General features: G+C 28.7%; 1 protein-coding gene across 1 annotated transcript; it reads right to left on the reverse strand.

The window, feature by feature from the left end:
- Positions 1 to 12,001: 12,001 nt before the first annotated feature.
- On the reverse strand, positions 12,002 to 25,309 carry LOC119602769 (protein lin-7 homolog C). Its single transcript, XM_037954461.1, has 4 exons — positions 25,113 to 25,309; positions 24,791 to 25,057; positions 24,598 to 24,731; positions 12,002 to 12,293 (listed from the first exon to the last, which is right to left on the reverse strand). The coding sequence occupies exons 1-4, from the start codon at positions 25,147 to 25,149 to the stop codon at positions 12,144 to 12,146; spliced, it is 588 nt and encodes a 195-aa protein (XP_037810389.1). The 5' UTR covers positions 25,150 to 25,309; the 3' UTR covers positions 12,002 to 12,143.
- Between the last annotated feature and the right edge of the window lie 330 nt (positions 25,310 to 25,639).

Here is a 25,639-nt window from a genome sequence, read left to right on the forward strand (position 1 = left end):
AATTGTATAATATTAATTGTATTAATATTAATATAATATTGATTCTTATTCAATAAAGCTAACACTAAGAACCATCCTAGCCACTCTAAGTATGGGGATATCACCGTATACCACTATAGAACTATTAATGCTAGAATTTTGATATTCTACCTCATATTTTGAATGCATTATTTGTAAATTTGTAAATACCTAAATTAAGTATTTTTCCCGTACTACACGATAGTTCACTTTATATTGTTTCCAAGCAACCTAAGGTCTGTTTAGAGGTCTAAATTTAAACATAGTGTTCTTTTAAGTTCGTATATGGACTTTGGAGAAGATAAATGAGGACTTCAATGGTTTTTGCTTGGATACAAGTCGCTCTCCTTTGGCAGTTAAAGATTTTGAAAGACAACTCAGTGCGATTTTTTAATAATTCTTTGTTTTATTTCATCAATTTCTATATTTTATATTTTTTAATAATTGATTAAACATCTCATAATTGAATTTCATTGATTTATACTTGTTCTAAAAATCTAAACTAATTTTTTATATTGGAATTGTCTCATTATTTCCCTTTAAACATTTTTAACGCAAATAACTACACAGTTTCAAACAATAAGGATATTATTTTTGAAAATTCCAATTGAAAAATACTTAACACGTGTCGTTTAAACAATAAAAAATTAAATTCCAAAAAGCAATTAAAAAATAATTTGAAAAACCCAACGAAATTAACTGGAAATTTCAATATGCAAAATACTTTATTGACGTGCAAATTCTGATGAAAAATAATAAAATGCAACAACAAATGCACCAAAATTTTTATTTTAATATTTTTTTCTTGGTTTTTTTCATTCTACACAATCTCTATTTTCAATTGGAAAACATACATTTACTTTTTACCTGTTTTTTTTGAATTTTATTATTGAACAAAAAACAAAATTCTCTTAAAGGTAGGCAAAAAACTTCGTTGATTCACTGTATGTATCTTTGCAAATTCACAAAAACATGAAAAAATCGGTGTTTGTACGAGCAATGTTTGTGTAGTGTGTGTGCGAATGAAAAAAGTATGTTTGATAAGCCGATTGTGTAGTCTATTTTGGCCTTAAAAAACAAAGGTAGTAAAGGTTATACTAAATCATTTTATAACTGTTATTCTAAGTGATTTAAAAAAAAAACAGAAATAAATCACAATTCAATCTCTTTGGTTATGTGGCCCAGTTATTTTCAGTCTCTGCTGGAGTCACATTTATATTCAAACATGTTTATTGATGTTAGGATATAATACATGGAAGAATGAGACATTTTTATAACAATAGTTTCAATTTTATTCAATTTTTTGTCTCTCCTGTAAAATTTTCAAAAGTGTTGTTACGCCCTTTTGCATTTCAGATGATGTGTATTTTGTAGGGATGAAAATCCCGATCCCGAAAATCCCGGGATTTTTCGGGATTAAAAAATCCCGAATCCTGGGATTTGCAAAATAAATCCCGGATTTTTTCGGAATTAGAATATCCCGATTTTTTTTTAATTCTTTTAAGAGCCATAATTTTATTCAATTCGCTTGAAACTTACGATCTTATTTTTTTTTTTTGGACTTATGCAGAACAATATTCAGCACAGCTAATCTTGTACATTTTGAACCTTTAATTTTTTAAAGTGGTATGATACCATATATAGTACATACAAATTTATTTTTTCATTTCGTCGTAGACCCAAAAAGTATACACATTTTTCGTCTATAGTAGACTCATTCTATTTAGGCCGCAAATTTGGACCAAAATTAACACAAGAAACCGTAAAAGGACCTCCTCTGAAAATCAATTTGATGCCAATATTAATATCAATACATTACAATCAGCTATTTGATGAAATTCATTTTTAAAATAGAATCGATTTGAATGTACAAAAATTGTATACATAATATTAAATTTCTGCGCCTTTTTATACCCTTCACCTTCGTGAGAAGGGTATATATAAGTTTGTCATTCCCTTTGTAATTTCCAAAATATAATTTTCCGACCCTATAAAGTATATATATTCTGAATCCTTATAGATAGCGGGGTCGATCAAGCCATGTCCGTCTGTCTGTCTGTTGAAATCACTTTTCTGACGACCCCAGATATCTTGGGGATCCAAATCTTCAATAATTCTATCAGACATGCTTTCGAGAAGTTTCCTATTTAAAATCAGCAAAATCCGTCCATAAACAACGGAGATATAAGCAAAAATCCGAGACAACCTCTGAAATTTTCATAAAAATAAGCAACAACAACACTGTTTATTCATTGCGTTGTGTATTTTGTTTTTGTTTTTTGCGTATTTCGTTTCCAGTGTTGCCAACATTGGTCAAGCAAAACGCGCGCAAAAAAATAAAAAGGGGTAAAAAAGCGTAATTTTCTAACTGAAAATGGGTAAAAAAGCACTAACGTTTTTTAGTCAAATATTGTTTATTTTAATAAAAATTGCACATTATTTCGCTCATTTCCTACAAGACTCCAAAATTCGTTTTTTAGAACATTGACTACAAAACAAAACATGCGTCATACTAAAGTCTTTCATCTGTGTGAGTTAGATTTTTAGTAACGTAAGAACTAAAACTAATGTTTGACGAATATTAGATAAATAAGAAGAGAAATTTTCAAATTCCTTGATTTGTTTAAAAGTTATTTTAAAAATAGTAAAATGTCATTAAACATTCAAACTGACAGGCACACTACCAACTGGCCAACCGATGTAACCACACCCAAATTGTAAAATTGTACAAAACTTATGAAATATATTTTTTTTTGCAAAGTCTATATATATTATTTTTAAGTTTTTTGAGTTCTGGAAAAATTTTTAATTTCACTGATAGTGAATAACATAACTTATTTTAACGTATTTTGAATATTTTGTTTTTTGTTTTTGAAGAATATTTGCTTTTAAAACTTAACACAAATAAAAAAACTTTAGAGCACCCGTGTAAAAAAATATAAAACAGTTTTTAAGAAAAATTTAGTCCTTAGTGTAAACTATTAAACTGATCGTATTCTAATAAGCAACAAAAAGTGGTACAAATAGAAAGATCAAAGAATGATCCCTCAGTTTTCTTAACATTATAGAGAAAATGTTTAATATTAATTAAATAAATTACCTTCTGAAATTCACAATTATTTTAAAATATTTTAACAAGTAAGAGTGTTATATTCGGCTGTGCCGAATCTTATATACCCACCATCAAATCTTATGACGTAAAAGGAATGCTTCTCTGTAAACATCAGGGAGATAAGGCTTAATTCAATTATGTACGTGATCTTCGAATTAACAAAATATTAATTTTTAAAAACAAAATATATATATATCAGAGGTAGTGTCAATTATGAACTGTTTGTCGTAAAATTTGGTAGAAAGACTTCGTATAACACTTATTCGTTTCGAATTTCATTGCTGTTCTCGAATTTTTAATTTAATTCAGACATAAGCGTAAAAGTTATTATCTAAAGGGGAACTTATATGGGGTTGGGACAATTATATATCGATACCCATAAAATTTTGTACATAGATTTTGTTTTGTTGGTCAGTTATATCGTCATAAAATTCGGAATAAAGAATTATAATAAAAATCTTTTTATTGCGAGTACAACGATGAAGTAATCATGGAGGCTTTATATAGGAGGGATAGGTTCAATTGTGTAAAAAAATTGTATAAAACTTATTTTTTGTCAATTTTCATCGCTGTACTCATATTTTTAAGGGGATCTTAATAGGGGGTAGGGTAGGTTACCGAAAAATCCTAATTAAATTCGGTAGGAAGATTACGTTTATATAAAAGTTGTTTATTTCGAATTTCTCCGCTATACTCGTATTTTTAAGTCAGTAAAGAGCGTTAAAATTAATTTTTGAAGGTGACCATATGTGGGGGTAGGGTCAATTATGGACCGATTGCCGTAAAATTTGCTAGAGAGATTTTGGCTTATATAAAACATATATATGTCGAATATTTTTAAGTCGGTAATGAGTATTAATGTCATTTGGTAGAGAAATTTTGATGCATATAAAAGTTACTTATGTTGAATTTCAACGCTGCACTCATAGGGGGGCCTTATTTGGGGGTAAGGTCAGTTATGGACCGATTCCCATAAAATTTGGTAGAGACATTTTGCCTTATATAAAACTTATTTATGCCGAATTTCATCGCTATACTCGTATTTTTAAGTCAGTAATGACCGTTTAAATCATTTTCTGAAGGAGACTTTATATGGGGGTAGGCTCAAGAGAGATTTTGACGCATATAAAACTTATTTATGCCAAATTTTATCGCTATACTCGTATGTTTAAAACAGTTGTGACTGTTAAAGCTGTTTTTCGGGGGGTCCACTTGTATGGGGGATATGCTAAATTGTGGACCCATATTGCCCATTTGTCATACCAAACAAACCTTACCTATAAGAAATATTTGTGGAAAAATTTAACTCGCTTGCTCTTTCCGTTCTAACCCTATCGTGCTTTCAATAGACAGACGGACGGACAGATGAACAGACGGATGGACAAGGTTAGATCGCCTTAGAATTTAATAAGGACCCAAAATATATATACTTTTGTGGGTCTACGACCAATATTTCGATGTGTTACAAACGGAGTGACAAAATCAATATACCCCACTCATCTTTTTTGATGGTGGGTATAAAAAGCACTAAATGCACTGTCATAAAATTAGAAAGCACCACTGTAGTGCCTTTTTGAAAAAAGGCACCATGAGCAAAATTTTCCGCGTTTGGCACACCAAAAGGCACCGCAAATAGTGCTAAAAGCACTAAGTTGGCAACACTGTTCGTTTCATATGTTTGGATGGCTGTGTGCCTTGTGTATGTTGTTTTTGTTTCTTAGTGTATTCAGTTTCGTATGTTTGGATGGCTGTGTGTTTCATTGCCTTGTGTATGTTGTTTTTGTTTCTTAGTGTATTCAGTTTCGTATGTTTGGATGGCTGTGTGTTTCATTGCCTTGTGTATATTGTTTTTGTTTTTAGGTGAATTCCGTTCCGTATGTTTGGAAGTCTGTTGGTTTCATTGCGTTAAGTATTTTGTTTTTTTGTGTATTCGTTTCGTTTGTTTGGATGTCTGCCTTGTGTATTTTGTTTTTTGTGTGTTTATTTCGTTTAGCATTGTTGTTGTTCATTATGTTTTGCTTTTGCTATAATAATATAGTTGGGCAAATGATATACATATGTAAATTAAAATTTTATAAAATTGATATTTTTTAAATACACTATGGTGAAGGGTATATAAGATTCGGCACAACCGAATATAGCACTCTTACTTGTTTTCTCTCAAATGGAAAGTATTTTGTTGTCTGCGTAGTATTTTGCAAGAAAATATTAAACCATTCCTCGATCGAAATTCATCATACCTTTTCAAATCGATTGATTTCAAATCCTTCGAATTCCATCACATACCGGTAAATTAAATTGTTCTGAATGTAGATAAAATGTTCATTTATAATCTAAATTGATATTCATAGGATTGAACGTTATATTTATTATACCCTATACCACTACAGTGTACTGATATTTGTAACGTATACAAATATTGGTCCTACATCCACCTTACAGTATACCGATCGACTCAGAATCACTTTCTGAGTCGGCCGTCGTTTGACCCTAGCCCCCATACGAACCCCCTTAAAAATATCTTAAACGTCCAAAAATTTACTTATAACCATTAGTATTACGATGACATTCAGCATAACTAACCTTTATATAAAATTATATCCCTCTTCCCAATTTTTTGAGGATCGGCCCATATTTGACCCTAGCTCCCATATAAAGCCTCTTTTACAAATTTAATTTTTCATCAATAAATTGCTTAAATACATCGGAATTAAGATAAAATTCAACAAATTTTTTATGAAAAATAAGTAATTTTTAAAATATACCCATGGTGTAGGTATCATATAGTCGGCCATGTCCGACTACACTTTCCTGCTTGTTTTTATTTAGGAAGCAAAGTATAACAAGTAGTCCGACTCTTTGACAGCACCCAACAAACCAAGCCATAATCAAAATATAACTACATTTTAAAATAAACTTATAATAAAGAATTTTCTACAACATTTCATAAGGATACTTATGATAGGTTTATTTTAATGGAAATTATAAATACTTTTAAAATAATGCTTAAAAAACGCTTCGTATAGCAACAATATTTGCAATAATACTTGCTGTACACTTAGTTAGGATAACAAGTTTTACAAATGTGATTGTAAAAGACTAATGATCGCAATAGTTTTGTAATTGTTTTCTTATAAGATATCCCGTTATTTTATTGCGTGTTTTTCTTATTATTATTCTTCTTCATTTCAGTCTTCTTGTTTAGTTTGGCAAAGGCAGTGTTTTTAAGTGTTCAAGAGTGTAATTTTATAAAATAAAGTAATATAAAATTTGTGTTTAAAAATGGTAATTTAATTAATATATAAAAAATGCCACATAATAAAACAATGTGCTTTTTTATTTTATAGATGCCGCTTTTTCTATAGGATTGAGGGAGGACGAGTTCATAAAAAGTATAAACAAGTCTTTTCCATTTACCAATAATAGACTAATACGTAAAATATATATAGAAAAGTGCAAAATTGTAGAAAGTATAATTGAAAAATATCAGTAAAGTAATGAAAAATAAAAAATATGTATGAAACAAAAAAAAAAATATTGTTTTAATTGAATTAACAAGCTTATAAAAATGTTACGAAAATAAGCTTACTTCAATCATGTTTCAAAAACTATTTTTCAGTAAGCTTATTTCATAATTGCGATTCTAAGCTTGTTGTAAACTGCAACTAGGAATATTATCACAAGGGTTCAATTTTCTTGATAAAATAATTGTTAACAAGCATTTTACAATAATTATCATAATAGTTTTGCAAACCTAACGCTTATGGTAGTAAGTTTGTTATAAACGAATTTTAAAGCTTTTTGGTTTGTTGGGGCAGTACCTAACTCTAAGCATGTGTTAGTGAAAAAGTACCTAACTCTAAATTCCCAACAAACCAAAAAGCTTTAAAATTCGTTTATAACAAACTTACTACCATAAGCGTTAGGTTTGCAAAACTATTATGATAATTATTGTAAAATGCTTGTTAACAATTATTTTATCAAGAAAATTGAACCCTTGTGATAATATTCCTAGTTGCAGTTTACAACAAGCTTAGAATCGCAATTATGAAATAAGCTTACTGAAAAATAGTTTTTGAAACATGATTGAAGTAAGCTTATTTTCGTAACATTTTTATAAGCTTGTTAATTCAATTAAAACAATATTTTTTTTTTTGTTTCATACATATTTTTTATTTTTCATTACTTTACTGATATTTTTCAATTATACTTTCTACAATTTTGCACTTTTCTATATATATTTTACGTATTAGTCTATTATTGGTAAATGGAAAAGACTTGTTTATACTTTTTATGAACTCGTCCTCCCTCAATCCTATAGAAAAAGCGGCATCTATAAAATAAAAAAGCACATTGTTTTATTATGTGGCATTTTTTATATATTAATTAAATTACCATTTTTAAACACAAATTTTATATTACTTTATTTTATAAAATTACACTCTTAAACACTTAAAAACACTGCCTTTGCCAAACTAAACAAGAAGACTGAAATGAAGAAGAATAATAATAAGAAAAACACGCAATAAAATAACGGGATATCTTATAAGAAAACAATTACAAAACTATTGCGATCATTAGTCTTTTACAATCACATTTGTAAAACTTGTTATCCTAACTAAGTGTACAGCAAGTATTATTGCAAATATTGTTGCTATACGAAGCGTTTTTTAAGCATTATTTTAAAAGTATTTATAATTTGCATTAAAATAAACCTATCATAAGTATCCTTATGAAATGTTGTAGAAAATTCTTTATTATAAGTTTATTTTAAAATGTAGTTATATTTTGATTATGGCTTGGTTTGTTGGGTTTGTATTAGTAACAAAAATGTTTATGTATTAGAGCATTTAAAATTTTCACCAGACATACAGAGTTTTATAAAAATTCATAAAATTTTATTTGTTTGAATTTTCAATACAAAAAAATGTAACTCTGCTTTTAAATTAAAATTCTACCACAAAAAAAAATAAATGTCAATAATAAATAAAAAATAAAATTTTCAGTTTGCTCAAAATAAACGGAATTTTAAAGAAAAAATTTCGTAAAAGTATTTTAAAAAATTTTACTTTTTATGTGGACAGGTGAGATTTCGCGTGGAACCAGCTATTTATTCGAAAATGTAAGTAGAGATTTGAAGTATTTTGACACAATAATATTTTTCACCAAGGTGTTGAATTCACACAGCACCCGTAAATGTGGAGGTGGAATATCGTGTACGTGAGAGTCGGACTACTTGTTATACTTTGTTAGGAAGTATGTACATATGTAGTTACCAAATTTATGAAATTATGATATTCTTAAATTTTTTATTCAAGAATTGGAATTAATTTGATTGCTTTAATTTAAATTTATCTTCTGTCGATTAATTTCCACAAGATTAAACAATTTTCTTCACAAACATGAAGGTTTAAGATCTTCATGTATAAAATAATTAAATTTATGTAATCCCGAAATCCCGTAAAATCCCGGGATCCCGAAAAATCCCGGGATCACGAAATATCCCGGGGTCCCGGGATTTATAAAAACCAGTCCCGTTTGGCATCCCTAGTATTTTGTTATACATAAATCATAAGTAGGTATTTTGCATTCTTATTTTGTTGCAATAGCTGAGATTTTTAAAGATTATATATGTAGGTATACGGACAACTTACCACAAGCTTGAAGGAAGATTTTTGCGTATTTATTCTTAATTTATTTGAATTTTCTTCTCAGCTTGTGTTTGTTGTTTGAAAATTTTTAATTTATGTAAATTATTGTTATTTTTGAAGTTTTTTTTCAAACGTTTGTATTTTCTTTATTTTTTCTTGGAAACAAAATAATAAAAAATGATACTGTAACAATATCGTTTTCAGTAATAAAATATGATATCATCAGGGATGGCAAATTTGGTACGATGGTACTTTTTTTGATACTATTTGATGTTCAAAAGTACCGTGATACTCCCGAGTCTTATTTGATACTCTCAGGCCAATATCTCAACCTTCAATCGTTTAACAGATGGATATACTGCCGGTTAAAATTATTTTTGTATGTAAAATGTCAATTTATCGTTATGATAAAACATAATCAGACAATGAGAAAATGGGGGTCCAAGTATCTTTAAAAGTTCAAATTTGAAATTCTAAGAATGTTTTGAAATCTAGTTTTAAAAGCCACTTTTTAGAAGTATGTTTTGCAAATAACAATGCAGCTCATTTCGAATTTTTATCTTGATTGACATTATATGAATATTAATCTAATTAAACTCCATTGTTAATATTATATGAAAAAATTACCAAAAATTTCAATTTTGAAAAAATATTTGACTTTAAAACTAATTATTTCCAAATGATAGAAGCTCGAAGGACTCAATTTCTATCTAATATAAAACGATATGTTTTTAAATTAAGAATTCAACCATAGATAATAAGAGAAATTTTTGGTGAAAATTATTTGGACTTTAAAGCAAATTACTGTTTCATGTCATGGATGGTCTTATGTATGGTCTCATGTGTAGAATTTGATATGACTATTGATTTTTGAACAAATGAACACCTATGTACATCGAATTTTAATTTAATAACACATATGTATATTAGGGTGGCCCCAAAATGGAAATTGCTGATGTTCCCACCGAAAATGAAAATTTAGTTCATTCTAAGATACCATTTCTCAAAATTTTTGTCCTGACGTCAATATTTGGTGAGCTGGATCAAAGAATAAAAAGGTCCTTTTTAGGGTTTTTATGTTATTTTTTTCACATTTTTGACAAATAAACCATATGCAAATTTAGTATCATATGAAAGGTCCTTGGGAGACGATTTCAATGACATACACAAATTTGTATACAACACCAAAATGATTACAAATGTCGTAATTTTTCGGGAAAATTTTAAGTTTTTCATATTTTTACATAGAAATATATAATGTAATTAATTGAAATTATTATATTATAAACCTCACCTAAATTTCACCGAAATGGTTTTTTCTGTTTTTCGAAATTCTTTATATTTTGTATTTTATCTTAATATTTTAAACTCTATTTTGTCCCAGGTATTCTGTTAGCTATATTTATCTAACATACTTAATATGTACATCAGCATACGCGTAATTTCATTAGCTTTACAATAGTATATAACACTTTATTCTATTATCAATCAAATTTTTCAGTTTAACTATTTACCAATGTCGGTTTTTTCTAAATGTTGATTTTTTCGAATATCAAATAACCCGGTTTTTAACTTTTTAAAAGCCGGTTTGGAATACTTTTATTTGCTTTGTATTCAAAGATTACTTCAATTAAATTTTGAAATAAATAATAATACCTGTCTAAATTTTAAAATATTCGAGTCAAGAAACTAGAGTATATTTTTCTAAAGCACCTTTGGTTAAACTTTTTTGATTTTCCTAATTAATTTATTTGTAAAATTGATTGGAATAACTGTTGGATAAAATTTTATCAATCTTAAGATTATATTCCAATTACAATAATTAATTTGGCGCTGAAATATTATAGCAGTGTTGGAATGCCTATGAAAATTAACTAAACAGGGACTTTAGAATAAACTAGGATTCTTCCCAATTTTTTACATTAAAGAAATAATGTTTATTTTAAAAAATCAGTTCGGGTCATAATTTTTTTTCAAATTAAACTAGATGTTTTTATGTATAATAAAAATCCATTTTCTCTGAATTTGAAAAATATCAACCGGTTTTTTTCAAATGTCAACTATTCGAACTACTCGAAAACCGGTTTTTGGAAAATGTCGAATAATCGATCACCCTACGGTATATATAATACCTTTTCTACTTATGTTGTTAATTATTTAAAAATGTCTAAATATGTGAAGGTGTATTTACAAAATTAACAACTTTCAGCAAAAAAAAAATATTTTAGTACTCTAAGATCCAAAAAAGTACCCTCTGAAATATTTTTTGATACTGAAACAAAATCTCATTTTCCATCCCTGGATATCATATTCGCCATTATAATGTAATACCGTTTTTGCTATCATATCGTTCTTTGGTTTATTGGGATAAGTCTAAAACTAGTGATACTAGTAAGTTTTCAAACGCACTCCATGTTAACTTGAGCATTAAGTTCAATTTCCTGCAGGGAATCAATTCGTTTCAAAAATCCGAGACAACCTCTGAAAATTTAATCAAAAAAGAGAATTTTTTGCATGCTTGCCAACAACAACATTGCTTATTGGAAAAAAACGTATGTTTGGATGTGTGTGGTTTCATCGCTTTGTGTATTTTTTGTGTGTTTTGTTTCGTTTTTTAAACACACTAAAGCCCTCTTCATACGAGCACACAAGTAATATGATCTGTAAAAATTGTGTGTATAAGAGAACGGATGGGAACGTCTAAACATGTAATGAAATCATCACACATTGAGAGAAAATACGGATGGAAAATTTGTCAGTCGTATGGCTGTCTTCATTTTTTGAAATGATTCAAAAAAACAAGCAAGTCGCATTAGATTAGGGATGTATTTTTATGTAAACACATACCAAAAAAGTTAAAACAGCTGTTTCCATCTTACTATGTTATTGTTTTATACCAATCGTGTAAACACAAAAAATACAAATCATACGACTTTTATTCTCTTTTTTGTCATACGGATGTAATTTCATTTTACTTTTTCATTAGACTTGTTGTACGTACAGTGTGATCGTCTGAAGTGCCCTTAAGATGAAGGGTATATAAGATTCGACAAGGGCGAATATATAACTCTTACTTGTTTATTTTATAAATCATTTTAGATTTATTTTTTAATATGCATGTAAACGGCATATTAATGTGAAAATACATATATCTATACTTTTATACCTGGTGGATGATATAAAAAATTCAGAAAATAAAACAATTTTAACGCACAAACAATTTGAGTTTAAACGCTTTGTTTATTTTATAATTAAATAAATAAATACACAAATACTACATAATGTACTTGCATTCCGATTCTTAAATAACATAATGCATATTTCATTTAATACATTAATAAGATTACCACACAAATTACAAATTATTGCCTACGACGTGTAGTACGTTGCTTATCAAAACGCATTTCCATTTCCTCCAAAACTTTTGGTGTGTATCGTACAACAAGCTTAACAGATCCAACGGCTTGTTTAAGAAGTTCAACAGCTTTCTCATGGTTTTCTCCCTCAACGGACTATAAAAAATAAAAATTAATTAAAATATCTTTATTTATATGTACTATATACATATTCAATATAGCATACATGGGAGTAGTTAATTATATCGATTAATTTCATTAGCATTAAATTGAAAAAAATTATAATTATTTTTTTTCCATTAGCATTATTTTGTCTAATGGTAATGGTTTTTAATGAAACGATTTCATTAGTAATTATTTAAAAATAAATTTTCATTACCATTATTCAGTGGATTTTAAAAATGTTCGAACATTCGAATATCCGAACATTATAAAGTATTGTCATTAGGTGAAATCGTGTATGGCAAATTTCAGCACATTCAGACTAGAAAAACTAGTTTTAACAGCTTTAAAAATTTTTCGTTCGAATTTTCGAATTTTTTTTTTAGGTTTTATGACCCAGAGATTAATTAAAAACATAAAAAAAATTCGAAAATAACTTCGAATTTTCGAACTTAATTTCGAATATTCGAACATATTATTTTATTGTCATCAGATGTACTTATGACTGCAAAATTTCAGCCAATTTGGGCTACGGGAACTGGTTTTAAAAGCTTTCAAATGTTGAATCTTCGAAAAATTTTCCTTAATATATTTTTCGACAATTATAAATACTAATTAAATTCGTTTTTGAAAATTCATTATCAAATTCATTACCATTATCAAAAAAAGTTATAATGAAAAAAATATAATTTTCATTAAATGGTACTTAAAATATTTTTCATTACAATTTTTTCTATAAATGGTAATGAAATTTTAATGCTTAATGAAAAATTCCCGTTTATAAAATATAGAAATATTAAAAAAAACAAATATGTATTTCACTAAATTTATCGTCTAACTTGTCGACTCTAATAGTACTGGTAGTTCTTTCAGTGTCCGTATATTTTCTGTTTTATACTTAATTTTAATATGATCCGGAAAGAGAAATTAATACATAAGCCCATTTAAAATAAGTCTATTTCATGGTACAAAGAAAACAAGGTAACTCAATGAAAAGTTTTTTGACGTAAATAAGAATTACACTCAAACCTCGTTTTATGCGAATTTTTTTAATGCGAATTTGAATTAGTGCGGTTTCAAAATTCTAAATATTTCTTTGCAAAAATGATTTTGAGGAAGATTTTGGTCCACATACATCAAAAAAAAAAAGTGATCAACAAAGTTCAACTACTGATTTTTTACCAATTTTTCGGATATATAAAGTATTGTTCAAATCCTTTGTACATGAAGAAATATTAAGTTTTATTTTTTATGGAATTGGTATTATTTTGTTGTTTGTTTCCATTATTTTCTTTATTTTTTATAATTTTAGTAAAGAATTATTTTTTTTTTGATTTTTTATATGCGATTTTGTTTGACTTTTAAGGGAATAATTTGAAAATGTGCGCTTTTTTATCTAAAACCCAATTAGTGGATTTTGTATGCAGCTAGTGTATCGTTTTGTGCGAATTTGAATTATGCGCTTTTTTGCGAAACGAATTAATCGCATAAAACGAGGTTTGAGTGTATTGAAATTTATTTTTTGTAAACAAATAAGGAGAAACGTTGCCACATATGTAGAAGGGAAAATCATATTTAGGAAATTCGAAATAAAAAATGTGGAATTTATTTACTAGATACATGAATTCACAGAAAGAATCAAGATGATAAACCATACATTCGTTAGAATATTCGAATCAGAGGTATCATTTGAAAGGGTTTTTAAAGCTGAATCCAATGGTTCCAAGTTTAGTACACCGTTAGACGCGGATTAAAAAACCTATCAAATTATTCTCATGTTTTATATATTTTTTAAGAAAAACTGTACAATTAAAAAAAAATAATAAAAAGTGTCTTATTTGTAACCACTCATCGGCCATCGATAGACTCAGAATATTTTGGGAACCATGATAAAACATTATAACAATTGTCTGCTCTAACGATATTTTCATAAAAACGGTCCAGCTCACAAACGGACAACATTAAACCCAACACGAATCCCAAAATATTTTGGTTAATATCATATAACATAAGCTGCATTTTTGCGAGTCGGTCTATGGTAGCATTCTTTTGAAGATCCGTCGAAATCTAGAGGTTTTTGCTTGGCATGTGTCTTAAAGTTAATCCGAAGGCCCTATTTGGAAACAGAATTTGATTAATTTCACATAACAAGTTCTTGTTGAATTTCATCTTTATTGACATTAGACTGATTTTATGCCAAAAGTGTTATTTGTGGGTTAAATTTTTGACCAATTTTTGTGATTTCCTGGTTAAGTTGTTTACGTTGATTTTTGTCCCTATTCTCTCTACGTTGAAGCATTTAACTGAAACAAATCATCATCATAAATCTAACTTGAAGTTGGGTATAAAAACGACACAGGGAGACACCTTTTTTAGAACGTTATTGCCGCTCGACTTGGACATGTTTGACAGCGCAAGATATGTTCATCCGAGAAATGTGCGAACTGTGAAGAATCTAACCGGACACATAATCAAATGAATTGGCACTAAAAAAGAAATGCCAGCGCACAGTGGTATAGGAAAAAAAAAAGAGGGAAATAATTCGGTAACTTCTAAACGGTTAATCCGATTTTAATTAAATTTGGTGTGCACAAAGAGGAGGTGTTGTCGAGTTTAGGTTTTGAATTTGGACCTTATAGGCCAACCAGGGGCCCGGCGGGGGGTCATCAAATTAGGACACCTCGGCTATGTTAAATTTTTAAAACGATCCTATTTCTTCATTTGAGTTCCGATTTAAAAAAAATTTCGTATATAGAATCTCCTCATCGAGCACTATAAAAAATGTCGTCGTAGCAGTAAATTATCTCTTATAGTTTAGGAGATATTCGCATTTGAATATTAAAATTTTAAAATTTTTACCGTCCTTACTTTAGTTTTTTTGATAATAGCAGGTCCAAATATTTCCGATTTTCGCCATTTTTTTTTATTTGCTTAACAACAAGTTTATATACCAAGCAGTGAAAGAATTATGTAAAAATCATGACTGAGTCCAAAGTTATAGGCATTTAAATTTAAAAAATTAAAAAAAGGCGATTTTTTGTCATTTTTTTGGGAAAAAAGTATCTTTTTCTTTTTAAGTTATCTAAAAAGTTTCTAAGAAGATGTATATAGAATTTATACTTTTTGGAAAGCTGACTTTACATAAAATACGATAAATGAAACAAAACCTAAAAATTTTTGATACCGAGGGGACCAGGTCCATCCAAAAAAACCCTATTTTTTATGGAAAATTAAATTTTGAGCAAAAATTCTCAAATCGCATAGTCGATATCAAATTATAGTGACCTGTTTTATATGACCCAATAAGTTCTTAATCATTTTGTAACGGGTTTCGATAACCCCGCCCCTGGTATGGATATAATAGGCAAAAAACCAAAAAATCCCATTTTTGGGATTTTTTAAAACTTTTTTGGGAATTCCGGGATTTCTAATAAGAAAATTCGAAATTTTTATTTAATTTTGGATTTTGAGTAAAAAAATCTACCTAACTGTAAAATTTCATCAAAAAATATTCATAAATAAAATTTTTATTGCAATTTGAAAAATTTGTATCTTCGCAAAAACTGAATAAAAAACATTTTTTAATTTTTTTTAAAAAAAGTATTCCGCGAATTTTTTAATTTTCAAAAATTATATACAGTTTTGAAAAATAGACAAAATTACCTTTCCATTGATATATAACATGCCTACCTAATGTTTTTTAAGTGACAAATTAATTAGGGAAAACTCAACATCTTTTAGAAAATTTACCTAGCACTATTATTTTCATCCATATATGTAACAAATTTAAGAGTTAACCTTATGGATGAAAATAATAGTGCTAGGCAAATTTTCTAAAAGATGTTGAGTTTTCCCTAATTAATTTGTCACTTAAAAAACATTAGGTAGGCATGTTATATATCAATTTTTCCCAAAAAAATGACAAAAAATCGCCTTTTTTTAATTTTTTAAATTTAAATGCCTATAACTTTGGACTCAGTCATGATTTTTACATAATTCTTTCACTGCTTGGTATATAAACTTGTTGTTAAGCAAATAAAAAAAAATGGCGAAAATCGGAAATATTTGGACCTGCTATTATCAAAAAAACTAAAGTAAGGACGGTAAAAATTTTAAAATTTTAATATTCAAATGCGAATATCTCCTAAACTATAAGAGATAATTTACTGCTACGACGACATTTTTTATAGTGCTCGATGAGGAGATTCTACATACGAAATTTTTTTTAAATCGGAACTCAAATGAAGAAATAGGATCGTTTTAAAAATTTAACATAGCCGAGGTGTCCTAATTTGAGGACCCCCCGCCGGGCCCCTGGTTGGCCTATAAGGTCCAAATTCAAAACCTAAACTCGACAACACCTCCTCTTTGTGCATACCAAATTTCATTAAAATCGGATTAACCGTTTAGAAGTTACCGAATTATTTCCCTCTTTTTTTTTTCCTATACCACTGTGCAGCGGAACACAACACTCATAAGAAACTTCCGTAATTGGACACAAAGAAGAAATTACAGAAAAATCATATCTGTTTTACGGAGAATGGCCCGCACCACTTACAAGCAAACTTGAAATCAGCTGGGTCCGTCCGCATAGTGAAGAACGGTTTTTAACATTTTTATTATTTTTGAAGAATATTTGAATTTAGTTTGAAAAATATTTTCTATTTTATATTTTTATATTGAAAGAAAAAAATAAATAATACAAAAAAAATAAAATAAATTAGTTAAAATGTAAAAAACTTTTCACGCCCATTTTTCCTGTTAATTCTCCGTCTATAATGCAACAATTTTAATTCTAATATTTTAAGGTAAGCTCCAACGTCAGTATATATATGCTTGGCAATTATTAACTTTTCTACGCCCGTAGAATCTTAAATCCGACTACTTCAATTTTAAGCTTCCTATATCTTTACAATCCTTTAATATAAGCTAAAATTTAAAAAAATATAATTTTGTCAAGCCCTTTCCGTCCACAAAAAACGGGAAAAAACAGTGAATTTTGACACGCCCACAGGCGGAGAATTAGTAGCCTACGTTAGGATTTGACATAGGTATTTTACTATATCTATGCCAAGTTTCAGCTTTCTAGCCCATCTGTGAGCTTCAAAAAGCTCTGGATAGACAAAAAAAGGGGAACAAACAATTAAGGAAATTATATACATATATATATAGATATGGATTTTGTAAAACAAATCTAAATCCTAATATATATTATAAATCTCTTAAGTCTGTTCATTTGTTTATTTGTTTGTTTGTTCGTCAATCACGCCTAAACGGCTGGACCGATTTTCTTAAAATTTGGAACATAGTTAGATCTATACTTGGAGAGTGTTATAGGCTATATTTTTTTCAGAACTTGGACTAGGAGGGGGTACTTTTGATAGTAAATACTGATTTTGTCTATCCTTAAGCGTAAGCATTTTCGATTAACCTACTTAATTTGTTAGAAATATATATTAGCAAAGTGCCGTTGCGAAAATTGGACCGGAAAGGGACAAAAAAATAGGCCAAATGGCGAAAATCTGACAAAATTAATACTTTTGTGTTTTAAGAACGATTTTTTTCTATTCTAAAGCCAAAATATTATAAACTATGATTTTGATAGTCTCATAAATATGTATATACATATATATATAAATTCCAGACTTAGGGGAAAAAACGGATAAATAAGGGAAATCTGTATTTGCTGGGTATAAATAAATGCATATTTGCAGATAATTCTAGATACGAAAGTGAGCATAAGAAACACTGTTGCCAATTTAGCTATTTTCTCGTCAAATCTAGCGATTTTTAATCCCATTTTGCGGGGAAAAATATGATTTAGCTATTAGCGGGAAATCTAGCGATTTTTCTTTAGATTTCATTTATATTTTGATAATATCGCTTAAAAGTTGCTACGAATGACGATTTACATATCTGTATGTATATAAAAATATGCATTCAATGTAAATTATTTGAGTTTTAGCTGTGTGTATTATACTTATTTTGAATGTTCTGAAGAACATAATTAGGAGCAAATATTTGTGCGTACAGGTAAAGTTATACGAAAAACTTTAAAAGGGGTATATTTTGTTGTACTCAAAAACGAATATTTAATTATTCTAGTCTTTTAGTAAATGAGTGATATGATAATAAAATTTACCATAATTCTAAAAATTAGTGAACATTGGAAATAAGTGACGAAAGGATCGATCCATAAAGTCCTAAAAATTTACAACATTTCTAAGGCGTATAGGGCCGCATATCGATATTGCAGATAAACTTCCCACAAAAGGAGTGTATAATAATAATCTTGGGTGCCCCGGTAGGCTAGTTGGTAGTGTGATAGCCTGTCAGTCTGAGGGTTGTGGGTTCGATTTCCAGCAGAGATCCTGGTCTGCTACACTACAACGGTCGTATGGTTATCGTCACCCTGCTCGGTAAATTAGGTAAGAATATAATTTGTAATTGTATTGTAATGGAAAAATAAATAATACTCTTATGCTGAAAATAGAGGATCGATCCATAAAGGCCAGCATTTCGAAATTCAGTTTATCTTTACAACATTTCTAAAGCAATCTGTATAGGGTCGCATATCGAAATTAACCTCAACTTGACATTTTTCCTAACCCAAAGTGAAAATATTTAACATAAAAAAAGATTCTCTAATGTGTTTGTTATAAGATGTGTTTGTATCACTATCCCATTCCTACGTATGTATATAGATTTTAGCGATAAATCGCTGACTTTTTAGAATAATATAAAAAATCTGAAAAATTTAGCTAGTTTTTTTAGCTATTTGTTTTCAGAATCATATAATAAATATTATTTTGACGATTTATCGCTAAATTTTTCAAAATGTCTTGAATTTAGCTATTTTTCAGTCGACTTTAGCGATATTTTTGGGAAAAAAATTGGCAACAGTGATAAGAAATATTACTTTCTCACATGTACAGGTACTGTATGAATTTAATACACTTGTATGAGTATTTTTATACCCACCATCAAAAAAGATGGGGGGTATATTGATTTTGTCATTCCGTTTGTAACACATAGAAATATTGGTCATAGACCCACAAAAGTATATATATTCTGGGTCCTCATTAAATTCTAAGACGATCTAGCCATGTCTGTCCGTCTGTCCGTCTGTCCGTCCGTCCGTCTGTCTGTCTGTCTGTCTGTTGAAAGCACGATAGAGTCCGAATGGAAAGAGCTAGAGGGTTGAAATTTCACATAAATATTTCTTATAGGTAAGGTTTGTTTGGTATTGAAAATGGGAAATATCGGTCCATGTTTTCGGATAGCCCCCATACAAGTGGCCCCTCGAAAAGCAGCTTTAACAGCCATAACTTTTTTAAAAATACGAGTATAGCGATGAAATTCGATATAAGTAAGTTTCTTATAATCCAAAACCAATATGCGAAATTTTATGAGGATCGGTCCATAATTGACCCTACTCCCCATATAAGGTCCCCTTCAGAAAATGACTTTAACGCTCATTACTGGCTTAAAAATACTAGTATATAGATGAAATTCGACATAAGTAAGTTTCATACGAGTCAAAATCTATCTAAAAAATTTTATGAGGATCGGTCCATGATTGACCCTACCCCGCATATAAGGTCCCCTTCAGAAAATGACTGCAACGCTCATTAATGGTTTAAAAATACGAGTGTAGCGATGAAATTCGACACAAATAAATTTAATACGAACCAAATTCTATCTACCAAATTTTATGAGGATCGACCCATAATTGACCCTACCCCCCTATACATGGTCCCCTTCAGAAAATTACTTTAACGCTTATAACTGGCCTAAATATACGAGTATATAGATGAATTTCGACATAAGTAAGTTTCATTCGAGTCAAACGAGGTTTGATGGTGGGTATATAAGATTCGGCATAGCCGAATATAACACTCTTACTTGTTAGTTTTGTTTACATAAATTAACAAAAATATGAAAATACAAAATGTATCCGAATACACCATACCCTACCACATTGCAAGTAAATTGCTATAAGTAATATAATAGTTTTTAATGTAGAAGTTATATTTAAGAGATTGATGTTTGTTTAACTGATGAATGTATTGTTCAATATAACAATATATAGTAACATTTTCGTATATATAAAATTTGTTGAGTCGAAAAGAGCCTATTCTTGTATAGCATATACCGCTTCCAAAGAAATTCAATAGACTAATTTTATAGACGGAAAACCATAGAAAAATAAATAGAACTGAGAATAAGAAATATTACTCTCTCACATGTACAGGTTCTGTGTGAATTTAATACATTTGTATGAGTATTTTTATTTTTGTTTACATAAAATAACAAAAATATGAAAGTACCAAATGTATCCGAATACATCATACCCTACCACATTGCGAGGAAGTAGCAATAAGTTATTTAGTATTTTTTAATGTAGAAGTTATATTCAAGAGATTGATGTTTGCTTAATTAATGAAAGTACTACTCATTATAACAATATATAGTCAAAATTTCGTATATATAAAATTTGTTGAGTCGAATTTTATAAATACCCTATTCTTGTATAGCATGTACCGCTTACAAACAAGTTCAATAGGCTAATTTATGGACGGATTACATCATTACATCGACGCAGGTGTTACAAACTTTAAGACATAAACAAAATGCCGTTCCCATTAGTGTGGTGTAGGGTGTATTTTGACTACATTTGGGCTGCTTTGAAATTAACAATAATCGTTCATGTCAAGCGTTAATTTTAGCATTATCACAATTCCTTTGGCAAAATAGCTCCTGCTGCTGCAATAAACACTGCTAAAAGTTATGTTTTTCCTATAAAATTATTGAAAACATTTTCAGAAAAAAACAAATTTTTCAATCGTTTTTATTTTTTTAATATAATTTTCAAGTGTCAATATTGACTCAACCAAGCCAACACAAAGAGTTTATTTAAAATTAAGAATAATTTTTAATGAAGATCTTTCTAACATTGGTCAACTGATATTGAATAAAAATGGCTAATTCAAAATATTATTTCATAAAATATCGAAATATAATATCAAACAAAAATATAAAAACTTTTTAAACGAAAGAGTTTGTGTTTGTTGGGTTACATATTTTTCAACTAATACATTCTCACGACTTAGGTTTTTGACAGCAGACTTAGGTTTTGTCATACTCAGTTTCAGTTCTATGTATACCTTTTCTATGCGGAAAACATCATTACATTGACGCAAGTGTTATTGACTTTGACATAATCAAAATGCCGTTCCCATTAGTGTGGTTGGGTATATTTAGACTGCATTTTGGCTGCATTAAAATAAACAAAAATCGTTTATATTAAGCGTTAATTCAAGCATTAACAAAATTCCTTTGGCCCAATAGTCTCTGCTGCAGCAATAAACATTGTTAAAAGTTGTGTTTTTGCCACAAAATTATTAAAAACATTTTCAGAAAAAAACTAAATTTTCAATTGTTTTTATGTTTTTAATATTATTTTCAAGTGTCAATATTGGTCCAACCCAGCAAACACAACGAGTTTATTTCAAATTTAGAATAATTTTAAATGAAGATCTTTCTTGCATTGGTCAACTGAAATTTAATAAAAATGACTAATTAAAACCATTATTTCATAAAATATCGAAATATAATATCAAACAAAAATATTAAAACTTTTTAAACGATAGAGTTTGTGTTTGTTGGGTTATATATTTTTTAACTAATACATTCTCACGACTTAGGTTTTTGACAACAGACTTAGGTTTTGTCATACTCATATTTGCTTCTATGTATAAATTATTAGTTTGAGGACGATTTTGCCTTTAAATTCAAAAACCACAAAATGTATACTTTTCGAATATGGTGTTACATTTTCTAATGAAATTTTGAAAATACTAACATAACATTATATTATCAGATGTCTATATATGTATGTACATATGGATAATACAGTAGTTTTCGCTTATAGTCCACAACTACCGTTGCACAATTTTTGTTGACTATAAGCGAATTAGGACTATAACCGACTTTCTTTTTAAGCCACTTTATGGACTATAACTGAATTCTGATATAATACACATTTTGGACTATATACAAATTATGTACTTTCTTCAATAAATCCACTTTTTTAAACAAAATAAAAGTTTAATTAAAATATAATCAAATATTGTTTTAAATAAAATCAATAGTTTAAACAAAAACCTTTACATATTTATTGTAAATCAAATGCTTTAAAAGCTTATTGTAATAAAAAACAAAAAACTTAAACTATGAGATCCATTTAAAGGATCAGAAAGTAGAATCTAAAATATTTAAAATTTTATATGAAAAATACTAACAAAAACTGAGTAGTTTTCATACAAAATTTTAAAAATTGTTTTCTTTTCTTTTATTTTTTAAAGAATTTGCAATAAATGATTATATTTTTTCGAACAATAAGTTTGTCAGTTTGTTTAAAAAAGTATTAAAAAACAGTGTGGACTATATGAAATTTTTTTCTATACAAGTTATGCATGCAAAGAAAATTTCGCCTTTAAACGAAAATGGCCTATAGGCGAAGTGGACTTAAGGACAAATAATTTGTATGAAATTCGAAAAAACCAGCAAGTGAATAGGATTGTTTTGTCTTACATCCGTTTTTGGCCTTTAAGCGGAATGGACTATAAGCGAAAAGTACTGTATACATATTATGTTAAATTAAATGTCAACCGAAGCGAAAATTTGTACCATATTACAAAACCAACAAACTAACAAAGAACGTTATATTGGCCTATATACAGAAGAGGAGAAAAAAAAAATACACTAAACACCATTTTCTAAATCAGGTTATTTTTAACCGTCAAAATTTATTGCTTGGAAAATTGTTTATTTCTGTATGGTTTTTAGATTAAAATTGATAAAATTTGCGCGTACTTTGCGGGCCTTTTTGAAGAATGGATGTTTGCTGATGATTTCCTGTTTTAGAGTTTGTTTTTCAACATTTAAATTCCTATTTTTTTATTATACAAAATTCGTTAATATAGGATTACTATTCTGTTACTATGTAAACAGAATAGTAAACAATGGACTTTTATGCAATTATTTCATGAATATCGTTGAAAAAAGTAAAAATTCAAAAAATTTGCGTCATGTACAATTTCATACCTTTTGGAAAAAGGCATGTTCGATTCATACAATTTATTACAAAATTCATTCCAGATATGTATTAATTTTTTCTGTGTTAGAAAAATAAAAATGTATTATTTGATAAAGTACAAAAAGAAAGCAAAAATAAAGTACAAAAAGAAAGCTAAAGAATAAAAAAAATTAATAAAGTTTATGTGAACACATCTTTATCCCTATTAATACACTGCCTGCAGCTCACTTAACTATGTATTACCAAAGAATATTTAATACATACATACATAGAATGTGCGTCTCATACAAGATAAATTTTAAATAGCAGGTCGTAACACATAAAGAATACGTGTAAATTTTAACACGTCGAGATGCGTTTTCTTGTAATAAATATTCATTGGTATTACTAACTTCAATAATTTTTTGCAAAAAATAATAGATTAAACCTTTAACTATAGACTCATTCAGAATAAAATCAGTTTTCAGCGACTAAAATCCATTCATATATGTATATGTATATATATTTTATTTTAATTGGTGGCATTAAGTCATTAATTAAAAATTTAAGCGTTGTTGGAAAGTGTAAAAAATCACAGAAATTTGGCAAACAAAATTAATGAATATCAACAAAATATTAAAACCAGAAGAGATTTTATAAAATCTGTCACCAAGTCAACAAAAATGAAAGAAAATAAACTTTGCCGCAGTAAAACCTATTGTATTAAGAGCCAAGGATTTAAAAAGAAGAAAAAATTACCACTAGTGTAGGAAAACGCATTCAGTTTTCACATGAACACATGGGTTATAAAAAGCATCTTTTTCGGATGAAAAAGTTTAAATTAGAAGGTTCAGATGGATATTATTATTATTATTATTTTTAAAAGAATGTCTTCTCTGCATTGCTGTGATATATTTCAAAAATATATGGATATTTCAAAAATATATTGCCCCGATCCATACCGCCAGGGCTGTAAAAGGATGGATTCGAAAAATTTTGGAGTGGCCTCCATCCTCTCCTCATCTATTTATTATTGAAAATGTTTCGGATATTCTTTTTCGTAAATATAAAATCGTCTATATAAACTGTCAATCTCAAACTAAATTTTCTCTTTTAAATAATAAAGTTATCCATTTGTTCAAGTTTGTACATATGTATGTTTCATGAACCCCGTAATATAAAAAATATAACTAGACCTAAATAATCAACATTACATACCACACCGTTAACAGATAGAAGTTGGTCACCACGTTTAAGGCCACCATGACGATCTGCTACACCACCTGGGATTATACGTGAAATATATATAGGAGAGTTTTGTTCCTTGCCACCCATTACATTAAAACCAAGACCTGTTAAACAATTAGAAATATTTAAAAACTTTACTTATAAATTATATATATATTTAGACCTTCTTCTGTTTTTGGTAACTCTACGACCCGAGGATGTGCATGACCTTCACTTGCAGCAAACGCTGCTACTGTTGCCTTAGCTGTTGCAGAAGCACGTACGTCTTGAGACCCCTGAATATCTACAGTTTCATATACATGTTCATAAACCTCGCGGACAGCGTTGAGGAATTCACTTTGTAATACTTTTTGCAATGCAGCCAATTTGGTTGTAGGAAAATCTCCACTCGCCTGTAATTTCTCCAAAAGCTCAATCGATCGTTTAACATCTGTAAAAAAAACTATATATCTCTACTATATTGTTTTAATTTAAAATTTAATAACCTCTGGCGAGTGTTAAAGGTTCACACATTTCAGACATATTTCTATTTGACCAAAAATTTCGTTGTTTAGGAATATAAAACTATTTTTAGACGCCCAAAATTTTTTTCAGTTTTAATATGTCCTGTTCAGAGACCAGAGCCCTGCGCCGACAAATATTAACGGCGGCGGTGACTGACACTAAATATGTCGGCGGCAGCTTAAAAACGACTGTAAGCCGACTAAGTTTTCAACTACGTTTAGTTTTTAAATTTTCAACGATTTTAAATAAAAACAGAATCCGAGAGATCAGAAAGTGGGATTTTGGAAGCATATATATTGTTTATAACAACAAAACAGAGCAAGCTCAAAAGTTGTGTGAGAAATTATGCAGGGATGAATAAAAAATTCTTAAAAATTAAAAACAAATCCTTTCTCCAAGTTTTACGAGGATCTGCCGATATTTAACCCTATCCTCCATATAAAACATCTTGCAGAAAATCAGTTTCTAAAAAATTTTGCATTAAGAAAATGATCAATAACGATATACA

Source organism: Lucilia sericata, unplaced genomic scaffold (assembly GCF_015586225.1).
Source record: "Lucilia sericata isolate MDLA Ls3-8-SP2 unplaced genomic scaffold, ASM1558622v1 Contig000252F_arrow, whole genome shotgun sequence".
NCBI lineage: Eukaryota > Metazoa > Arthropoda > Insecta > Diptera > Calliphoridae > Lucilia > Lucilia sericata.